The sequence below is a fragment of the Coenobita brevimanus genome, chromosome 33 (assembly GCF_032717465.1).
Source record: "Coenobita brevimanus isolate Jiangsu-jjx chromosome 33, ASM3271746v2, whole genome shotgun sequence".
Classification (NCBI taxonomy): domain Eukaryota; kingdom Metazoa; phylum Arthropoda; class Malacostraca; order Decapoda; family Coenobitidae; genus Coenobita; species Coenobita brevimanus.
The window spans coordinates 4,398,673-4,415,227 of record NC_136986.1 but is presented as its reverse complement, the minus strand read 5'-3'; the positions used below and the strand labels follow the sequence as shown (position 1 = coordinate 4,415,227).

The 16,555-nt window shown below is 43.2% G+C and overlaps 2 protein-coding genes across 2 annotated transcripts in view; both read left to right on the top strand.

The window, feature by feature from the left end:
* Nucleotides 1-16,555, top strand: part of LOC145395719 (glutamate receptor ionotropic, delta-1-like) — a 382,972-nt gene that overhangs the window by 39,988 nt on the left and 326,429 nt on the right. The window lies entirely within an intron of this gene.
* Nucleotides 1-16,555, top strand: part of LOC145395902 (ionotropic receptor 93a-like) — a 52,005-nt gene that overhangs the window by 22,234 nt on the left and 13,216 nt on the right. The window contains exon 5 of the mRNA XM_080269425.1: nucleotides 5,654-5,840. Coding sequence (XP_080125551.1) covers nucleotides 5,654-5,840 — 187 coding nt within the window. The remainder of the gene's footprint in view (nucleotides 1-5,653; nucleotides 5,841-16,555) is intronic.

The following is a 16,555-nucleotide window of genomic DNA, read 5'->3' as shown; positions in this document are numbered from 1 at the left end:
TGCTCCCAACTCACACCCCCCTCTCTCATATACCTCTCCACCCCATCCCTCCATCTCATCCTCGGCCTCCCCCTCCCTCTTCCCCCCTCCACCTCACTCACATACACTCTCTTCGTCAGTCTTTCGCCCTCCATCCTCTCCACATGGCCAAACCACCTCAGTGTGTTCCTCATAACGCTTCCTATCACATCCACATCCACACCACAACGCTCCTTTATATCCTCATTCGTCAGCCTGTCTCTCCACGTGACTCCACAGGCTCCTCTTAAATAACTCATTTCCACTGCTCTCACTCTTGACTTGTGTCCTTCCAACAATGTCCAAGCTTCACTTCCGTACGTTAGAGTTGGTATCACAATACTGTCATGTAGTAACTTTTTCACTTCCATGCTCACTTCCCTGTTTCTTATCACTGCTTTCAAGGAACCAGCAACCTTTCTTCCCTGCTGTACCCTTTCAAGCACTTCACAGTCCAAACCTCCATCCTTACTCATCACACTACCCAAATACTTAAACGTACTCACATTTTCCAATTCCTCACCATCTAAGCTTGCTGTACATTCACTAACTTCACCTCTCTCAAAGACCATCACTTTACTCTTCCCTACATTCACCTTTAGGTTCCGTTTCTTACACACTCTCTCAAACTCATCCACCAAGCCTTGCAGCTCCCCTTCGTCTTCACTCAACAACACAGTATCATCTGCAAACAACAGTACAGGGAGTTTCCAAACACTATCCTCTCTCACCAGGGCCACTCCAACATCCACTACCCTACCTTGTACCTCTTTTATTACCCCATCCATGTACAGATTGAACAACCATGGAGACATGACACATCCTTGTTTCAAACCAACTTTCAAAGAGAAAAATTCACTTAGTTCACCATCCACACGCACTGCAGCCTTCGCACCATCGTACATACTCTTCACAGCATTCAACAACTTCCCATCTACTCCATATATTCTTAACACTTTCCACAATCCTTGACTATCCACCCTGTCATATGCTTTCTCGAAATCCATGAAAGCCGCATACAATTTCTTTCCCTTCTCTAGAAACTTTTCCACTAAAGATCTAAGAATGAATATCTGATCTACACAACCTCTTCCCTTCCTAAAGCCTCCCTGTTCTTCTCCAACTAATTTCTCTGTTCTTTCTCTAACTCTGTCTATAAGTATCCTACCATACACTTTTCCTATTATACTAAGAAGACAAATGCCCCTATGATTACCACACACTTCTTTTTCCCCTTTTCCTTTGTACAAGGGAATAATTATACCTGACTTCCAATCCTCCGGGACTCTACCTTCCTCCCAGGCCAATCTGCACATCTTCCACATCCATTCTACTACTATCTCTCCCCCACGCTTCAGCATTTCACCACACACTCCATCAATTCCTGGGGCTTTCCCCGATTTAACTTTCTTCATTGCTTCCACAACTTCTATCCTACTGATTTCTTCCTGTCTTCTCACCTCCCTCCTTCTCCCAGCCATTCCCCAGCCACTTATACTTGCATTACTTCCATCCTCTACGTTCAACAATTCCTTAAAGTGTTCTCTCCATCTGCTCAATTTTTCTCCCTTCTCCACTAGTAATCTACCATTTTTATCTTTCACTCCCCTGCTAACTTCACTCCCACCCTGTCTTACTCTTTTCACTTCTCTCCAGAACATTTTCTTACAGTCCCTCCACTTTACACTCAAATTCCTTCCAAATTCCTCATCCACTCTCTTCTTACTCTCTCTTACTAATCTTTTCACTTCTCTCTTCCTTTCCACATATAACTCTCTCTTCCGCCTCTCAACTTCTTCCACGCCCCTATTTCTCTCCCATTCATTGTATGCTTTCTTCTTTTGTGCCACAGCCTGTTTCACCTCTTCAGTCCACCACGCTGTTCCTTGTACCCCCCTCCGCCTTCTCTTCCTTCCACACACCACATCACATGCTGCACATATTTCTTCTGTAAATATCTTACACACACCTTCCACGTCTCCCATCTGCTCCAATTCATATTTGCCCAATCGTTCCTCCACTTCTCTCTTATACTCTGCCTTTTTCTCATCCTCTTGTAACCTTTCCACTCTCCTTGGAACTACTCCTTCCTCTCGTCTTTCCCTTCTTCTATTCCTCCATCTCACTTGCATCCTAATTCTGGCCACCACCAAGTAGTGGTCAGAAAGTCCACTCCCCCAACCTCTATACACTCTTGCATCCTTTACACATCTTCGCATCCTTTCATCCACACAGTAAAGTGCAATAAGCAAAATAAATCGCTTAGGAAATGATGTTATGGAGTTTCCTTAGTCAACGATAATACGGGCCACAATAGCTATTTAAACAGTGACCCCTGTTATATGAAGTAAGTCTGTTACATGTCATTCAGAGTCAACTTAGAATACTGTCTGGCATTACTGTCAGTTATTACAGAGAGAAAATACAACGCGTTTATAACTGATATTTTCCCTTTGCAAAAAAATATTCGGTGAAATATGACAGAAACCTCTAAACTAAGACACCGTGGACTAAATCGCCACAGTTCAGGTTCGTTTTCATACTTCATTTGATCACTAAATACCTTATGTTATCATCTTACGATCCCCACGCGATTATATACATACATACATATATATATATATATATATATATATATATATATATATATATATATATATGGAAAGGTTACAAGAGGATGAGAAAAAGGCAGAGTATAAGAGAGAAGTGGAGGAACGATTGGGCAAATATGAATTGGAGCAGATGGGAGACGTGGAAGGTGTGTGTAAGATATTTACAGAAGAAATATGTGCAGCATGTGATGTGGTGTGTGGAAGGAAGAGAAGACGGAGGGGGGTGCAAGGAACAGCGTGGTGGACTGAAGAGGTGAAACAGGCTGTGGCACAAAAGAAGAAAGCATACAATGAATGGGTGAGAAATAGGGGCGTGGAAGAAGTTGAGAGGTGGAAGAGAGAGTTATATGTGGAAAGGAAGAGAGAGGTGAAAAGATTAGTAAGACAGAGTAAGAAGAGAGTGGATGAGGAATTTGGAAGGAATTTGAGTGTGAAGTGGAGGGACTGTAAGAAAATGTTCTGGAGAGAAGTGAAGAGTAAGACAGGGTGGAAGTGAAGTTAGCAGGGGAGTGAAAGATAAAAATGGTAGATTACTAGTGGAGAAGGGAGAAAAAGTGAGCAGATGGAGAGAACACTTTAAGGAATTGTTGAACATAGAGGATGGAAGTAATGCGAGTATAAGTGGCTGGGAAATGGCTGGGAGAAGGAGGGAGGTGAGAAGACAGGAAGAAATCAGTAGGATAGAAGTTGTGGAAGCAATGAAGAAAGTTAAATCGGGGAAAGCCCGAGGAATTGATGGAGTGTGTGGTGAAATGCTGAAGCATGGGGGAGAGATAGTAGTAGAATGGATGTGGAAGATGTGCAGATTGGCCTGGGAGGAAGGTAGATTCCCGGAGGATTGGAAGTCAGGTATAATTATTCCCTTGTACAAAGGAAAAAGGGAAAAAGAAGTGTGTGGTAATCATAGGGGCATTTGTCTTCTTAGTATAATAGGAAAAGTGTATGGTAGGATACTTATAGACAGAGTTAGAGAAAGAACAGAGAAATTAGTTGGAGAAGAACAGGGAGGCTTTAGGAAGGTAAGAGGTTGTGTAGATCAGATATTCATTCTTAGATCTTTAGTGGAAAAGTTTCTAGAGAAGGGAAAGAAGTTGTATGCGGCTTTCATGGATTTGGAGAAAGCATATGACAGGGTGGATAGACAAGGATTATGGAAAGTGTTAAGAATATATGGAGTAGATGGGAAGTTGTTGAATGCTGTGAAGAGTATGTACGATGGTGCGAAGGCTGCAGTGGGTGTGGATGGTGAACTAAGTGAATATTTCTCTTTGAAAGTTGGTTTGAAACAGGGATGTGTCATGTCTCCATGTTTGTTCAATCTGTACATGGATGGGGTAATAAAAGAGGTACAAGGTAGGGTAGTGGATGTTGGAGTGGCCCTGGTGAGAGAGGATAGTGTTTGGAAACTCCCTGTACTGTTGTTTGCAGATGATACTGTGTTGTTGAGTGAAGACGAAGGGGAGCTGCAAGGCTTGGTGGATGAGTTTGAGAGAGTGTGTAAGAAACGGAACCTAAAGGTGAATGTAGGGAAGAGTAAAGTGATGGTCTTTGAGAGAGGTGAAGTTAGTGATTGTACAGCGAGGTTAGATGGTGAGGAATTGGAAAATGTGAGTACGTTTAAGTATTTGGGTAGTGTGATGAGTAAGGATGGAGGTTTGGAGGGTGAAGTGCTTGAAAGGGTACAGCAGGGAAGAAAGGTTGCTGGTTCCTTGAAAGCAGTGATAAGGAACAGGGAATTGAGCATGGAAGTGAAAAAGTTACTACATGACAGTATTGTGATACCATCTCTAACATACGGAAGTGAAGCTTGGACATTGTTGGAAGGACACAAGTCAAGAGTGAGAGCAGTGGAAATGAGTTATTTAAGAGGAGCCTGTGGAGTCACGTGGAGAGACTGGCTGACGAATGAGGATATAAAGGAGCGTTGTGGTGTGGATGTGGATGTGATAGGAAGCGTTATGAGGAACACACTGAGGTGGTTTGGCCATGTGGAGAGGATGGAGGGTGAAAGACTGACGAAGAGAGTGTATGTGAGTGAGGTGGAGGGGGGAAGAGGGAGGGGGAGGCCGAGGATGAGATGGAGGGATGGGGTGGAGAGGTATATGAGAGAGACGGGTGTGAGTTGGGCGCAGGGCAGTGAAATGGCGGGGGACAGGGCGACTTGGAGGCGATTTGTTTGTGGCCACCCCAAACGGGATTGAGGCGTCTGGCAATATATATATATATATATATATATATATATATATATATATATATATATATATATATATATATATATATATATATATATATATATATATTTTCGATCATGAGTTTATGAAATTGTATTTATGAATTGCCTCGCGGGCCTGATCAAATGGTATTGCAGGCCTTATACGGCCCGGAGGCCGGAGGTTTCCCACCCCTGCTTTAGAGGATGAAAAGCTAGAAACAGCTTTCAATAATCCCTTCATATCAGGCTAAATACAGTGATCTGACTTTAAATTGGACAAAATAGGAAATGCGTCCTCCAAGTAAAGGAATTAAGAGAAACTTTGAAAATGAAAGACTTTAAAAGCAAAAAAAAAAAAAAATGTTGTACAGCCATTGTTTAATTCTTTCAATGTTTGTATGTTTCTCAGCTGAATAAATATTTCCTGGTTTGAGCCTAAATGAACCATTATTTATGTCCTTACTCTCAGGAGTGGTTCATTCGCGTAAAGGGTATGAAGTTATATATTAATACTGACTATGGTCTTATTGTTTTTTACCTTTTAATATTAGCAGCCAGTTGAAAAGCCATTTGTCAGCTGAATTTGAAGGAGAAAAAACGTGCAGATGGATTGGCATGTGACGAGGCGCCAGGATTCCAGAGGACTGAATGATGTACTAATGATTATGTGGCCCATTCTACTCGGCATGCTGTTCACAATTCTCCCAGTATCGAATATTCCGTCATTATATATCATACCTCATGCTGTTTCCAGGTGGGGAAAGCATCTGAGTTAATTATTATTTTTTACTATTTTTTGTGTTTATTTCAGGAGTGCCCATCTTGGTGCCCCTCTGAACCTGCAGCTGATAATATCCCGGAACTTTGCTAAACTAGATGGCACTTCCCCCTTGTATATAGGCAAGGAAAACGTGCTTCAGGCTATGATAGCCTGGCCAGTGCCTCATGATGCCCCCTACACACCTCAGATTGATAAATGTCTGAGGATTATATCGCAGGTGGGTAAGAGAATTTACTAATTGGGCTTAATATGTTTTTTACACGAAATCACTCCTAAACTGAGTAACAATGACTGCAGGTAGCAATGTAACTAAAGATATCATTGTTATTAATTTCACAAGGATGGTGTCTTACATATTGCAACCTCCAAGCACTTTTACCCAATTGCGGATAAATCCGTAGTAGTGAACGTGTCAACGCTGATGCCAAGTCGTCGACGAGTTATGTCCTCAGAGATGAATAAAATTTTTATGTAAATGACAAGAGAATCTAACTGATTTATTGGAAAGAAAAATTGTGGTGCTGCAACTGCTCGATTATCTGACGCCAAATAAATGTTAAAACCTGTGTACTAAAACAAAATCGATACCCCTATCAAAGAAAAAAAAAAAAAAAAGGCAACAAAGTAAGTAAATTATCAGTCAACTATAAATGATGTAAGAAGTTCACTTCCTTAAGAAAAAAATCAGTCAGATAGCCAGAGCCTCCTCCAACAATGAAGGACAGAGTAGACACCATCTGTCATGCTATGCCTATGGAGAAACCTCCACCGCAGGTCCCCCAGACTCGGACACAGGACTAGCATGTGACGGACAGTAAGGGGAACAAAGCAATCATCACAATACAGTTAGCCTCACCACACATTAGGAACTCATGACTAAACCATGAGTGCCCAATACATAGCTGGGTAACAGCCACCTCCAATCACTAAGACATGCAGGGGAGAACCCTCGGCACTAACACACTCTGAAAAACATCCCTTAATTTACTGTTAATATCATTCCACAGGCTCTGCCAATATATAAGAATCACATACTTCAAGTAAGGCGTCATATCAGACGCAGGAAGGGGGTAGTTGGCAGGGGTCATCGGGAGGAAGCAGATTTTGCTAATGTATTTGCCATCTCATTGCTGTTCACACTGTCATGCTCGTGAACCCTTGCCTTACTCGAGAAAGGCAAGGACGGGGGATGAAGTGAATTAAATTCTGAAGTAAAAATAGTGGAAATTAGAAGAATTCCTACCCTTACAAAATCTGGGAATTTCACCCTAGACACACCAGTATCTGACTCTGAACCATCTGTATATACAAGGACGGTTTCTCTGTGAACGGACGAATGTCTCAAAACAGCTGATGGAGAGCCAGACAAAACACAGAAGACTTTGTAACCTCAGAATCCCTGCACACTTGCACCCCAGGAAGGCACCATGGAGGGATTTGGGGGAACTAGACAGGGCAGACACACTGTGGAGAAAGGTAAATCTCAATCGGCCTGACCCTGCATGCAAAACAATGCAGATTGCGAAGATGAGAACAATAAGTGTGTGACTCTGAACCACCTTTATATACAGGAAGGGGTACCTCTGTGAATGGAATGTTCCAAAAATAGCTGATGGCTGATGAAGTGTCAGAGAAGAGAGAGAAGATTTAGTATCCTAAAAATCCCTGCACTCCTGCACCTCGGTAAGGTACCATGGTTCAATTCTTTATTGCCGAGCAGGGCAGACAGGCTATGCAGAGAGACCTAAATCCCCTGTGAGGGTATAGTATGTTAAGTCCTTCGTGCCTGAGTGTCGTTCGTCTCGGACACTGGTTTGTCCTTTTTTGTTTGGTATTCGGTTCGGGTTCGTTTGGTGAGGTGGCAAGTAAACAGGAGGCGTGACATGGCATTGGAGGTTAGATGGTAGTCATAATTCGAAGTACCGTCATTGCTCCCCAACCACCAGCCAGGTCCTACTTGTGTCGAGGGCCGGACAGGAGAGGCATCCTTCATGTCCTGTTTGTGACTCCTGTGACGTGTTCTAGTTCGAGTGGTACACGGCTGGCTAAGCTTACGGAACACCCGTGGATACAGGAGAGGGCCAACAATTTTACTTTTAACGTAGGGAAACTATACTGTAGCATATCTTATGAAGGGGGATATTATAAGGGACTTCTCTCTCTTTATCTAATGGTAGTACAAACCTTTAGTGCTTTGATTGTTATTGTTATTGTAATAAATTTATTTTTTTTGTCTGTTTACCATTAAACCAAGAGCAACACTCCTGATACCTGATCTCTGATTTATGATATCTATTCACCGGACTACTTTGTGTTTAGAGAACCTGAAGTACCGGTACTCACATCCCCCATAATCTGCCTGACCCTGTACCCAAAGGAATGTGGAGTGCGAGGATGAGAAACATGATGCTGAAATAATGACTGTCATGATACACAAACAGCAATAAATGACTATGGAATATATCTTACATGATTCCAGCAATGAGTGATCAGCGACTTGTGCGGTAGATAAAAGGAAGGAACATCAGCCTCCACAAGGTAGGAATTGGCTAGGATCTGAAAGCACCAGTGGCAAGACACAAAACTGCATTATGGAAATGACTGAGAACGCTAAGCTGCGGAGCAGTGGAGGAGTACACCTCGTAAGCATAGGCAAGCTTAGATCCCACTAAAGCTTGATACAAATGAAGGAGTGTACTCCAAGCTGCACCCCATGAGGTGTGTTAGATATAGAGACAGCAACCTACCTTCAACAAATTCATTGCTTGCATACATGACACTCAGAGAAGTTTCAGACGTAAAACTCAAGTAATCTGACAGTCAAACGTTAAGCCAAGAAACTTAGTCTTCATGCACTGTTGCAGGTGCCAGCCCCTTTGATCTATAAAACTGGAGTGCAACACTCATGCTTGAAGTAATACGGAAATCTCTCCAGTCTGCATAGGTGGCGACCCTTTCCAGCACCAGTTGCATCCTCCTCTCAACAGGACACATCTGGGAACCAGCAAACCATATCACTAGGTCATCCACATAAAAGGAAGGAGACACCCTCTGTGGCAGGGAATCAAGTGTGCCAATGATAGCAACAGCAAGTAAAGGAACACTTAGCACACTCTTCTGTGGTACACCTTCTACCTGAGCTCGTAGGACAGAGTGAGGAGAGCACACGTACCGGAAACCTGCGGTTCAACTAGAAGTCACTAAGGAAAAATGGCAGGTGGCCATGCAGTCCCAAACTGTGAAATTCAGAATAACATGGCACCATGCCGTATCATATCCCTCTGCAGGTCAAGGAACAAAGCTGCTAGATGCTGTCCACATGCAAAAGACTCACAGACTACTGACTCAGGTTCCATGTGGTAGTCCAAGGTACATCTCATCCAATGAAACCCTCCAGTGGCATATCCATGATTTTTGCCAGGGGTGGGGGGAGGCAAACACTTGGAATAATTCCCCCAAATATCTGTCACCACAAATTTTCCTAGATTTGATACTTTATATCACCAGAAATAAAGTTACATCATGGATGTACATGGTGGAATGGATGAACCAATGAAAACTCGAGAGCTGATGTGAGCGTCCCGAAGACACACTTTCCCACATTTGTGATACTATCGCTTTTTTTCTATTTTCCTTTGCTTTCTCTCTCTCTCCCTCTCTCTCTCTCTCTCTCTCTCTCTCCACATAGGACATATGTGTAAATTAAAATTCGCTGCCGCACTCACTCCCAGGCTGGCATTCTGTTTTGTACTACTGCTGTGGTGGTAGTCAACAGATATTCTGTTTTCCACTACTTATTTATCTAGTTTGATTCTCACTGGCTCAGGCATCAGGGATGGTGCACACGTCAAGACTGACTTACACGTAAATAAATACATCTGTTTGGATTAACCTCTCTTAATCCTTGACTCACGTGACCAATCGACCTGCCCCACTCAGCAAGGTATGATTTTCATATCACCTGAACTGTACTGTACTGTATAGAAAGGATTATTCCATTAGGGAAAAAAAAATGGCATAAAGGTATTTATCCTGAAAAATTCACCAAGAAACGTGGGGAGGAGGGGGACAAAAGATACTCTGTCCCCCAGGCTCCAAGTAATCGGGGGGGGGGGAGATATCCCCCTGTCCCCCACTCAAACGAAGCCCCTGGCGCAAATATTTATATCTGCTTGCCTTCTAAAATGTAGTCTGAGGTGATCTTCAAAATTTCTGCTTGTTTCAGTTGTTTGTAACAAAAATTGTGCAGTGTTTGTTTGCAACTGGCTACAGGGTGAGAGGATATGGCTGCAGGGTAAGAGGATGTGGCTGAGGGGACAGCAGGGCAATTTTTACACCTCATCAGGATTCAAGTGCAAAACATCATTAGAGTTCTAATATTAACCACATAATCTAAGGTGATATGGGAAACTGTTAAGCTATAACTGGTCATTTTTTCTCAGGGGTTTTATAATATTTAGTCTAGCTTTCAATTTCAAAGGAAATTATTGCTCCTAAATAAATATTTTCGGAAATAGACAATATTATTTAATTTACAAGTGGTAAAATTAGGAAAACTGTATTGTCATACAAGAACTATGCCAAAAATCCCTTTCAGCATTTCCTCAAAATTTTCCCAGGGGGGCAAACTATCCCCCCTGCCCCCCCAGTGGCTACACCACTGAAACCCTCTTTGTGAGAGAGAGAATAAACCTCTTCTTTAGATAGCCTCACGCTAACCAACTTCTCAAACAGTCAGCATACACAAGCTGTCAAACAAATGGCACAAGAGTTAGACTCATTTACCCCCTAATCATGGGGCATCACTTTCGTGACGCTCGGGCACAATGGATCATACCGCGGGGTGTCACTTTTGTGATTCTGTGTTATTTTGAATTTGCCCGGACTTTCAAGTGGTGACTCTTATCATCTGTCAGTACAGCCAGTGTCCAACAATAGTCAGTGCTCCTAATGTCATCTTTACTCCCATCCATTGTTGACAATTTAGCCATTTTACCCCATTCTTGACTCCCCTCCCTACCTCCACTCCATTACCCTCTCCTCCCGCCTGCCCAGCCTCGCCGCGCAACTCAGATCTTGACCGGATTTTTCAACTGATTTCATCCATTAAAATGAGCCCTATGCCCTATTCTTATACAAAATAATATATATAAAAAAGAAAAAAAGTAATTGATTGTGTCATACACCTGGAATTGGCTAATTATCACCTGGCAACACCCCACATGCACTCATTCGCTAATTTTTCCTGCTTATTTACCCTTGAAATATACCGAATGGCCTTTCCTCGTAATAAAATTATATGTAAGAAAGGAAGGAATAAGCCTAAGTGATATTTATATTCACCTGGAACTACCTAATTTATTATGTATTGTCTAGATTTCCTGCCAATCATTTCATGGCTTATAAATTAGGAACTGTCACCACACTGACATTGCCAACCCTTGGCTGCCCATAGACGCCACGACATTCAGTTTACTCTCGTCTTTCAGGGTGAAACTATGTCGGATTCGTGCCCCTCCCTTTCTGCCACTTCTGAGCCCACTGCAAAGGGCCCTATGACCTCTACCCCTACTAAACCTCATGTGGGAAGGGGTAAAGGACTAAGTGACTCTGCTGTTGAATGTGAACTGGCTGATTTATCAGTGATAATGATGGATAGTGACTTTGATCTTTCTGGTGAATTGTGTGATGAGCCTGTGGAGGAAACAGTGACAGAAACTCCCAGCACGAGTGCTTCAGTGTCCCAAGTTCGTCCTGACTCCAAGGGAAAGGAGCCCTTAGTGCAGCAATGGAAGGAATTTTGGAAGGGAGCGAAGAGGAGGTGGGTTAGCCCCAGAACAATGGCCCCGTGTGACCCAGCCCACCATGAGTCCCGATGTTATTCACCTCCATGCTCTCCCAGCCCCACTTCACTATTATCTTCCACCTCTTCAGCCGAAATTTCTCCTGAGTCTTTGTCGTTGGAGTCTCCACCAGCACCTACAGTGAAGGCAGGCCTTAGGAAACGAGGTAAATCCCGTACTTGTCGTTAAAGTAGACTTGTTTCTAGAGTAAGGGCTGCTAGTGGTACACAACAACCTAGGGTCAGTCGGAGTGACCTTGAAACAGCCCAGTCTGCCTCACAGCCACCCTCATCCACCCTCACCCAGCCTACACCACCACGAGAGGGAACCCTGGATGCCTTTGTGTGGACTGAAGGTGGAACAACTCCACTTTGATGAGAGTTCCTCTGGGATACAGCCTGCCTTCACTCTTGACGAGGATGCTGAGTGTGTGGACTACCTTTTGGCCTTCCTTGATGACGAAGTCATGCAGCATTTATGTGATGAGACCAACAGGTACAAGTCACAACATGGTGCAAATGGTGCAGGTACAGCGAAAATGCAACAGTGGACCGTGCTTGGAATGCAGGAACTGTATGTGTTTTTCGCTCTCATGCTTCTCATGCCTCATTCACGGAAGCATGAGTTGGAAGATAATTACTGGTCCATGGACCCTATACTACCATCACCCACCTTCAATAAGTACATGGCCAGAGATCAGTTCCGTAACATCATGGGAAACCTGCACTTCACTGACAACGATGTACCTTCCCAGACTGACCCACTCTGGAAGATCAGGGAGATTCTGAACAGAATGAAGGATAAATTTGTCATTCTTCCACCCAGTTCAGAAGGTTGTCATAGATGAATCCTTGGTTCTGTTCAGAGGACGTCTGAGGTTCGTACAGTACATTCCAAGCAAACGTCATCGGTTTGGAATAAAGTTCTTTGTACTGTGCAAATGTAAGACAGGGTACATCCTTGACTTCGTCATCTATTCAGCCAGCACTGTCGATCTGGACAAAACACACCCCCTTGGCTTTTCAGGCCGTGTAGTGAAAGTGCTGCTTGAAACTTATTTTGGTGGGAATCATGTGCTGTATACTGACAACTATTATACAGCACAGAAACTTGCTAATTACCTTCCAGGGCACGACATCGGCTCCTGAGGCACTATCAAGAGCAATCGTGCCCACTTCCCCAAATTCCTCGAGGCAGGAATTTTGCAGCGGGGAGCCGTGCACCTATGCAAGTCAGAGATGATGGCAATACGGTGGCATGACAAGAGGATCTTGCACATGCTTACCACCGTACACAAGGGGGAACTCCAAGACAGTGGGAAGGTCGACTGTAGGACAGGCGAACCTGTGATGAAACCTGATGCTGTCATCGACTATAATATCAACATGCGACTGGTGAACAAGTCCAACATGATGATTGGAGAGATCGACTGCCTCAGTAAGAATACTAAGTGGTACAGGAAAGTGTTTCTGCATCTCATTGACATAACGATGCTGAACGCCTTCATCCTGTTCAAGATGAAGGAAAAACCACCCAAGTCGTTCTCCCTGAGGTTGTTCGCCAGGACCTGTGTTCAGCAGCTGCTTGAGAGATACGGTAGGGTGAAAGCAGCAGCTCCAAGGCACCATGCTGTAAGACTTCTCGACAGACTTGAGCAGAGGGCTTACATGGATCGGCACAGACTGGTGCAAATGCCTGCCACTACAAAGGGGAAGGCTGCGATCCACAGGTGCCAGGTGTGTGCACATGTCACCAGACGCACACCTGAGCAAAAACGCACCTCTTAGCAGTGCACTGAGTGCCTGGTTCCCCTCTCTGTACCCTGCTTCTTTGATTACCACACTACCACAGCCTGAAGCATTTCTAAAACAGTGCAAGTGGAAATGTAAATAATGTGTGAATAGCAAGTGAAAGCAATGGATGTAAATATAATTGAACAGTGGAAAATAGTTTTATAAGTTACTGCAAGTGACAGTGCATAACATAGTGTAAATAAAATAGAAATATTGATAATGTAAATAAAATAGGAAATATAAATAGAAATGTAAATAATTAGTAATATAAGAATATGAGTACAAATACTTGGAGTAACGACAGTGAAAGTGAAAGCTTCGCTCTCTATGTTAGTTTACTGAATGAGAAAGTGGCTTAGGAAATGGAAGAACCATTCACATCCCTGAATTAGTGGATACTTTATCTTCATCCCTTATACAATTATAAATTATTAATAAAAATAGAGAATTGTACAGCAAATGGTAAATCATTGCAAAATTAATGTCACTGGGTCCAGCAGCAGAGTCATCACACTGCTGGAGAGCAGCCTTGAGTTCACAGACGGCAAAGAAAACATAAGGATCCAATTCAGTATACAGAAATAAAATACCAGACCTTTTCCTTTGCCGCCGGAATATGCTAAATGGCTTGGAGGGATCTGAACAATAATATTGTAAAAATGCTCTGCCAGCACTGAAGCAAATTCAGAGGAGATGGATAAAGAAGATCCCTGAATTTTATACACCAAGGGAGGAAAAGGTGACTGCTAACCGGTTATTTTCATCACCTTCTTCCAGACCAATGGTAAAGGAGTGGATGAGGTGGCTGACGATTCATAGGTTCTCCACAAGTTTTGACGTGAGTTCTGTAGAACCCACTGATAATGGGCACAAGCTTTCTTAACCTGATTTTAAAAGAAGACATCTTCATTCTTCCTAAAGTTCCTACAAGCGGCTTTGTGGACACACCTACCTAAAGCACATGCCTCATTCCACCAAGGCACAGGTCACCTACAGAACTTTCCAGACGTTCGTGGAATAGAAAAAAGGCCAGCCTGATATACAGTAGTTATGAAATACTGTTCTTCATCATCAGCCCTTTGAAAGTTGGGAACACTGCAGTCGAGACTACAGTGACCTGCAAACTTTTCCCAATCAGTCGTACCCAAACACCAGTGAGGGACACGCTTCACTGACACAGGGCTGAATGCTTTAACCAAATAGGGCAATGATCAATGCCATTATAGTCAGACAAAATCAAATCAGACAAAATCTCACATGAAAAGTTCAGCGAAGAGTCATGGGATACCAGTGTATGATCATTAAAGACAGAGTCCCAGGTTATACAAGAAATGCGTCAGGTCTCCCGTGCTCAGCGGAACCAGGTCCAAATCCTCAACCAAAGATGCCAGATCACCACAGGCATTACACATATTGTCACCCCACAACGCATGACACCCATTCACGTCATGTACAAGAACAGATGGCCTAGGAAGCTGACGAATAAGGTGGTCAAGGCACAGAGGGGCGTGTAAGGGGGGGGGAGGTCAATAAAGAAAACAAAATGTGTAACTCCTCCCCAGGTGTAATTGAACAGCCACAGCCTGAAGGAGAGACTGACAGGAAAATAAGTAAATGGAACATCAGTGCAGCAGAGGAAAGCACAGCCATCACAAGGACCACGCTCCATAAGAGCTGGTAAGTGAATGACTGTATATCCTCTTACAGCAGGAAGTCTTGTCTCTCACCATAGTCTTCTGAAGGCAAACACAGAAGGTGAAACTCAGACACAAGCAATTGAAGTTCCTCTCAATTTGCTCGAACACCTCGACACTTCCACTGCAGAACAACCATCACTGGACGAGGCATGGCTGGTTATCTTCACACAAATGATAACAAAATTTTCCTGGAGTTTGTAAAGAATATCATGAATGGTGGGTTACATACACTGCTGTTGCACTTAACCCTCCAAAACCCTGAGTTGCTCCAGGTGGGATTTTATGGGGAAGGTTCTTAGCTTTCAACCTTTCGTCTATCAGGTCATAGCCTCAAAGATCGTAGGACCCAGCCTGGGGTTCCCTCCTTATTTATGTTTTGAAAATGCGCCAAACCTTCACCCCGGGGTGACAATGGTTTCTGCGGGTTAAAGGTTGAAGAGAGTTCTCGTTCTGAAGTGAAATGAAAAACAAAAGCACTCGGAGGCCAAATGCCAATTACCGGCAAAATATCTTGGCAAAGGTGCAAACTACCCTCAAACCTAATTTTAAGAACATATCTTTATCCATTGCTGACATATTGGACAAAATGCAATTTGATGTATAGCGGCTGACATTCGGTCGCCTTTGTTCCTCACGAAAAATTAATCACTTCTGTCATTTTGTCATGGTTTGGTGGAAATACCTCAACTCTTCGAGATTTCTCGGGAACACACACACACACACACACACACACACACACACACACACACACACACACACACACACACACACACACACACACAAAATATATCGCCTTGCCTTGCTAAAAGTGGACGATAAAAATCATTAATTGTCTGTAGCATCCCAGCTCTATTTATGTTTCTGGTAACAGTGTGTGTTATGAAGAAGTATAAATATCAAACTCTAATACCAGATTTATGTTAAATAACCAGCATGTAAAATGAAAACCATATTGAAACACGGATATATAACTGACCTATTTATTTGGTTATTTTCCTCTCAACACTGCCTAGTGATTAACTTACTTTTATTTTAATGGTCTCGTTTACTCCACCTGAACCGGCAGTTGATGCCCCTCCAGTGAGGATTCCATATGATACATTAGGCAATTTTTCCACGTATAAGATCTGCAGTCTCTGGAATCGTCTACCAGCACAGGTAGTTGACACTACGTCGACAGAGCAGTTCAGAGTTACGGCGGACCTCACTTTGTAGAAAAGTGAATATTTCCTCCAATTTCCTAGCCTACGCTTTTCCCCCAGGGTTAGGTGTACTTTCTTTTCCGTGCCCTTTTCGCAGGTGGGAGAGGTAGGTGGAGAGAGACTTGATCTCTACTCTGTTTTCTTCTCATTATTTGAATGACAACTAATACTTGGTAAATTCATTATGGTACCTCTGAGGTACAGGTCTTAAGACCTTCTGAGGTACTACTACTCCTTGGAAAGCCCTCCCCCCCCCACTCTCTCTCTCTTTCTGTGTCTGTTTAAGGCACATTTCTTACAATGTGTTATCTCATGGATCTTACAGGCGAAAATCGGTGAAATCTGCCTAACCGTTGACTATATTTGGGAGGCATAACGGGTGAAGAGTTTTCTTTGA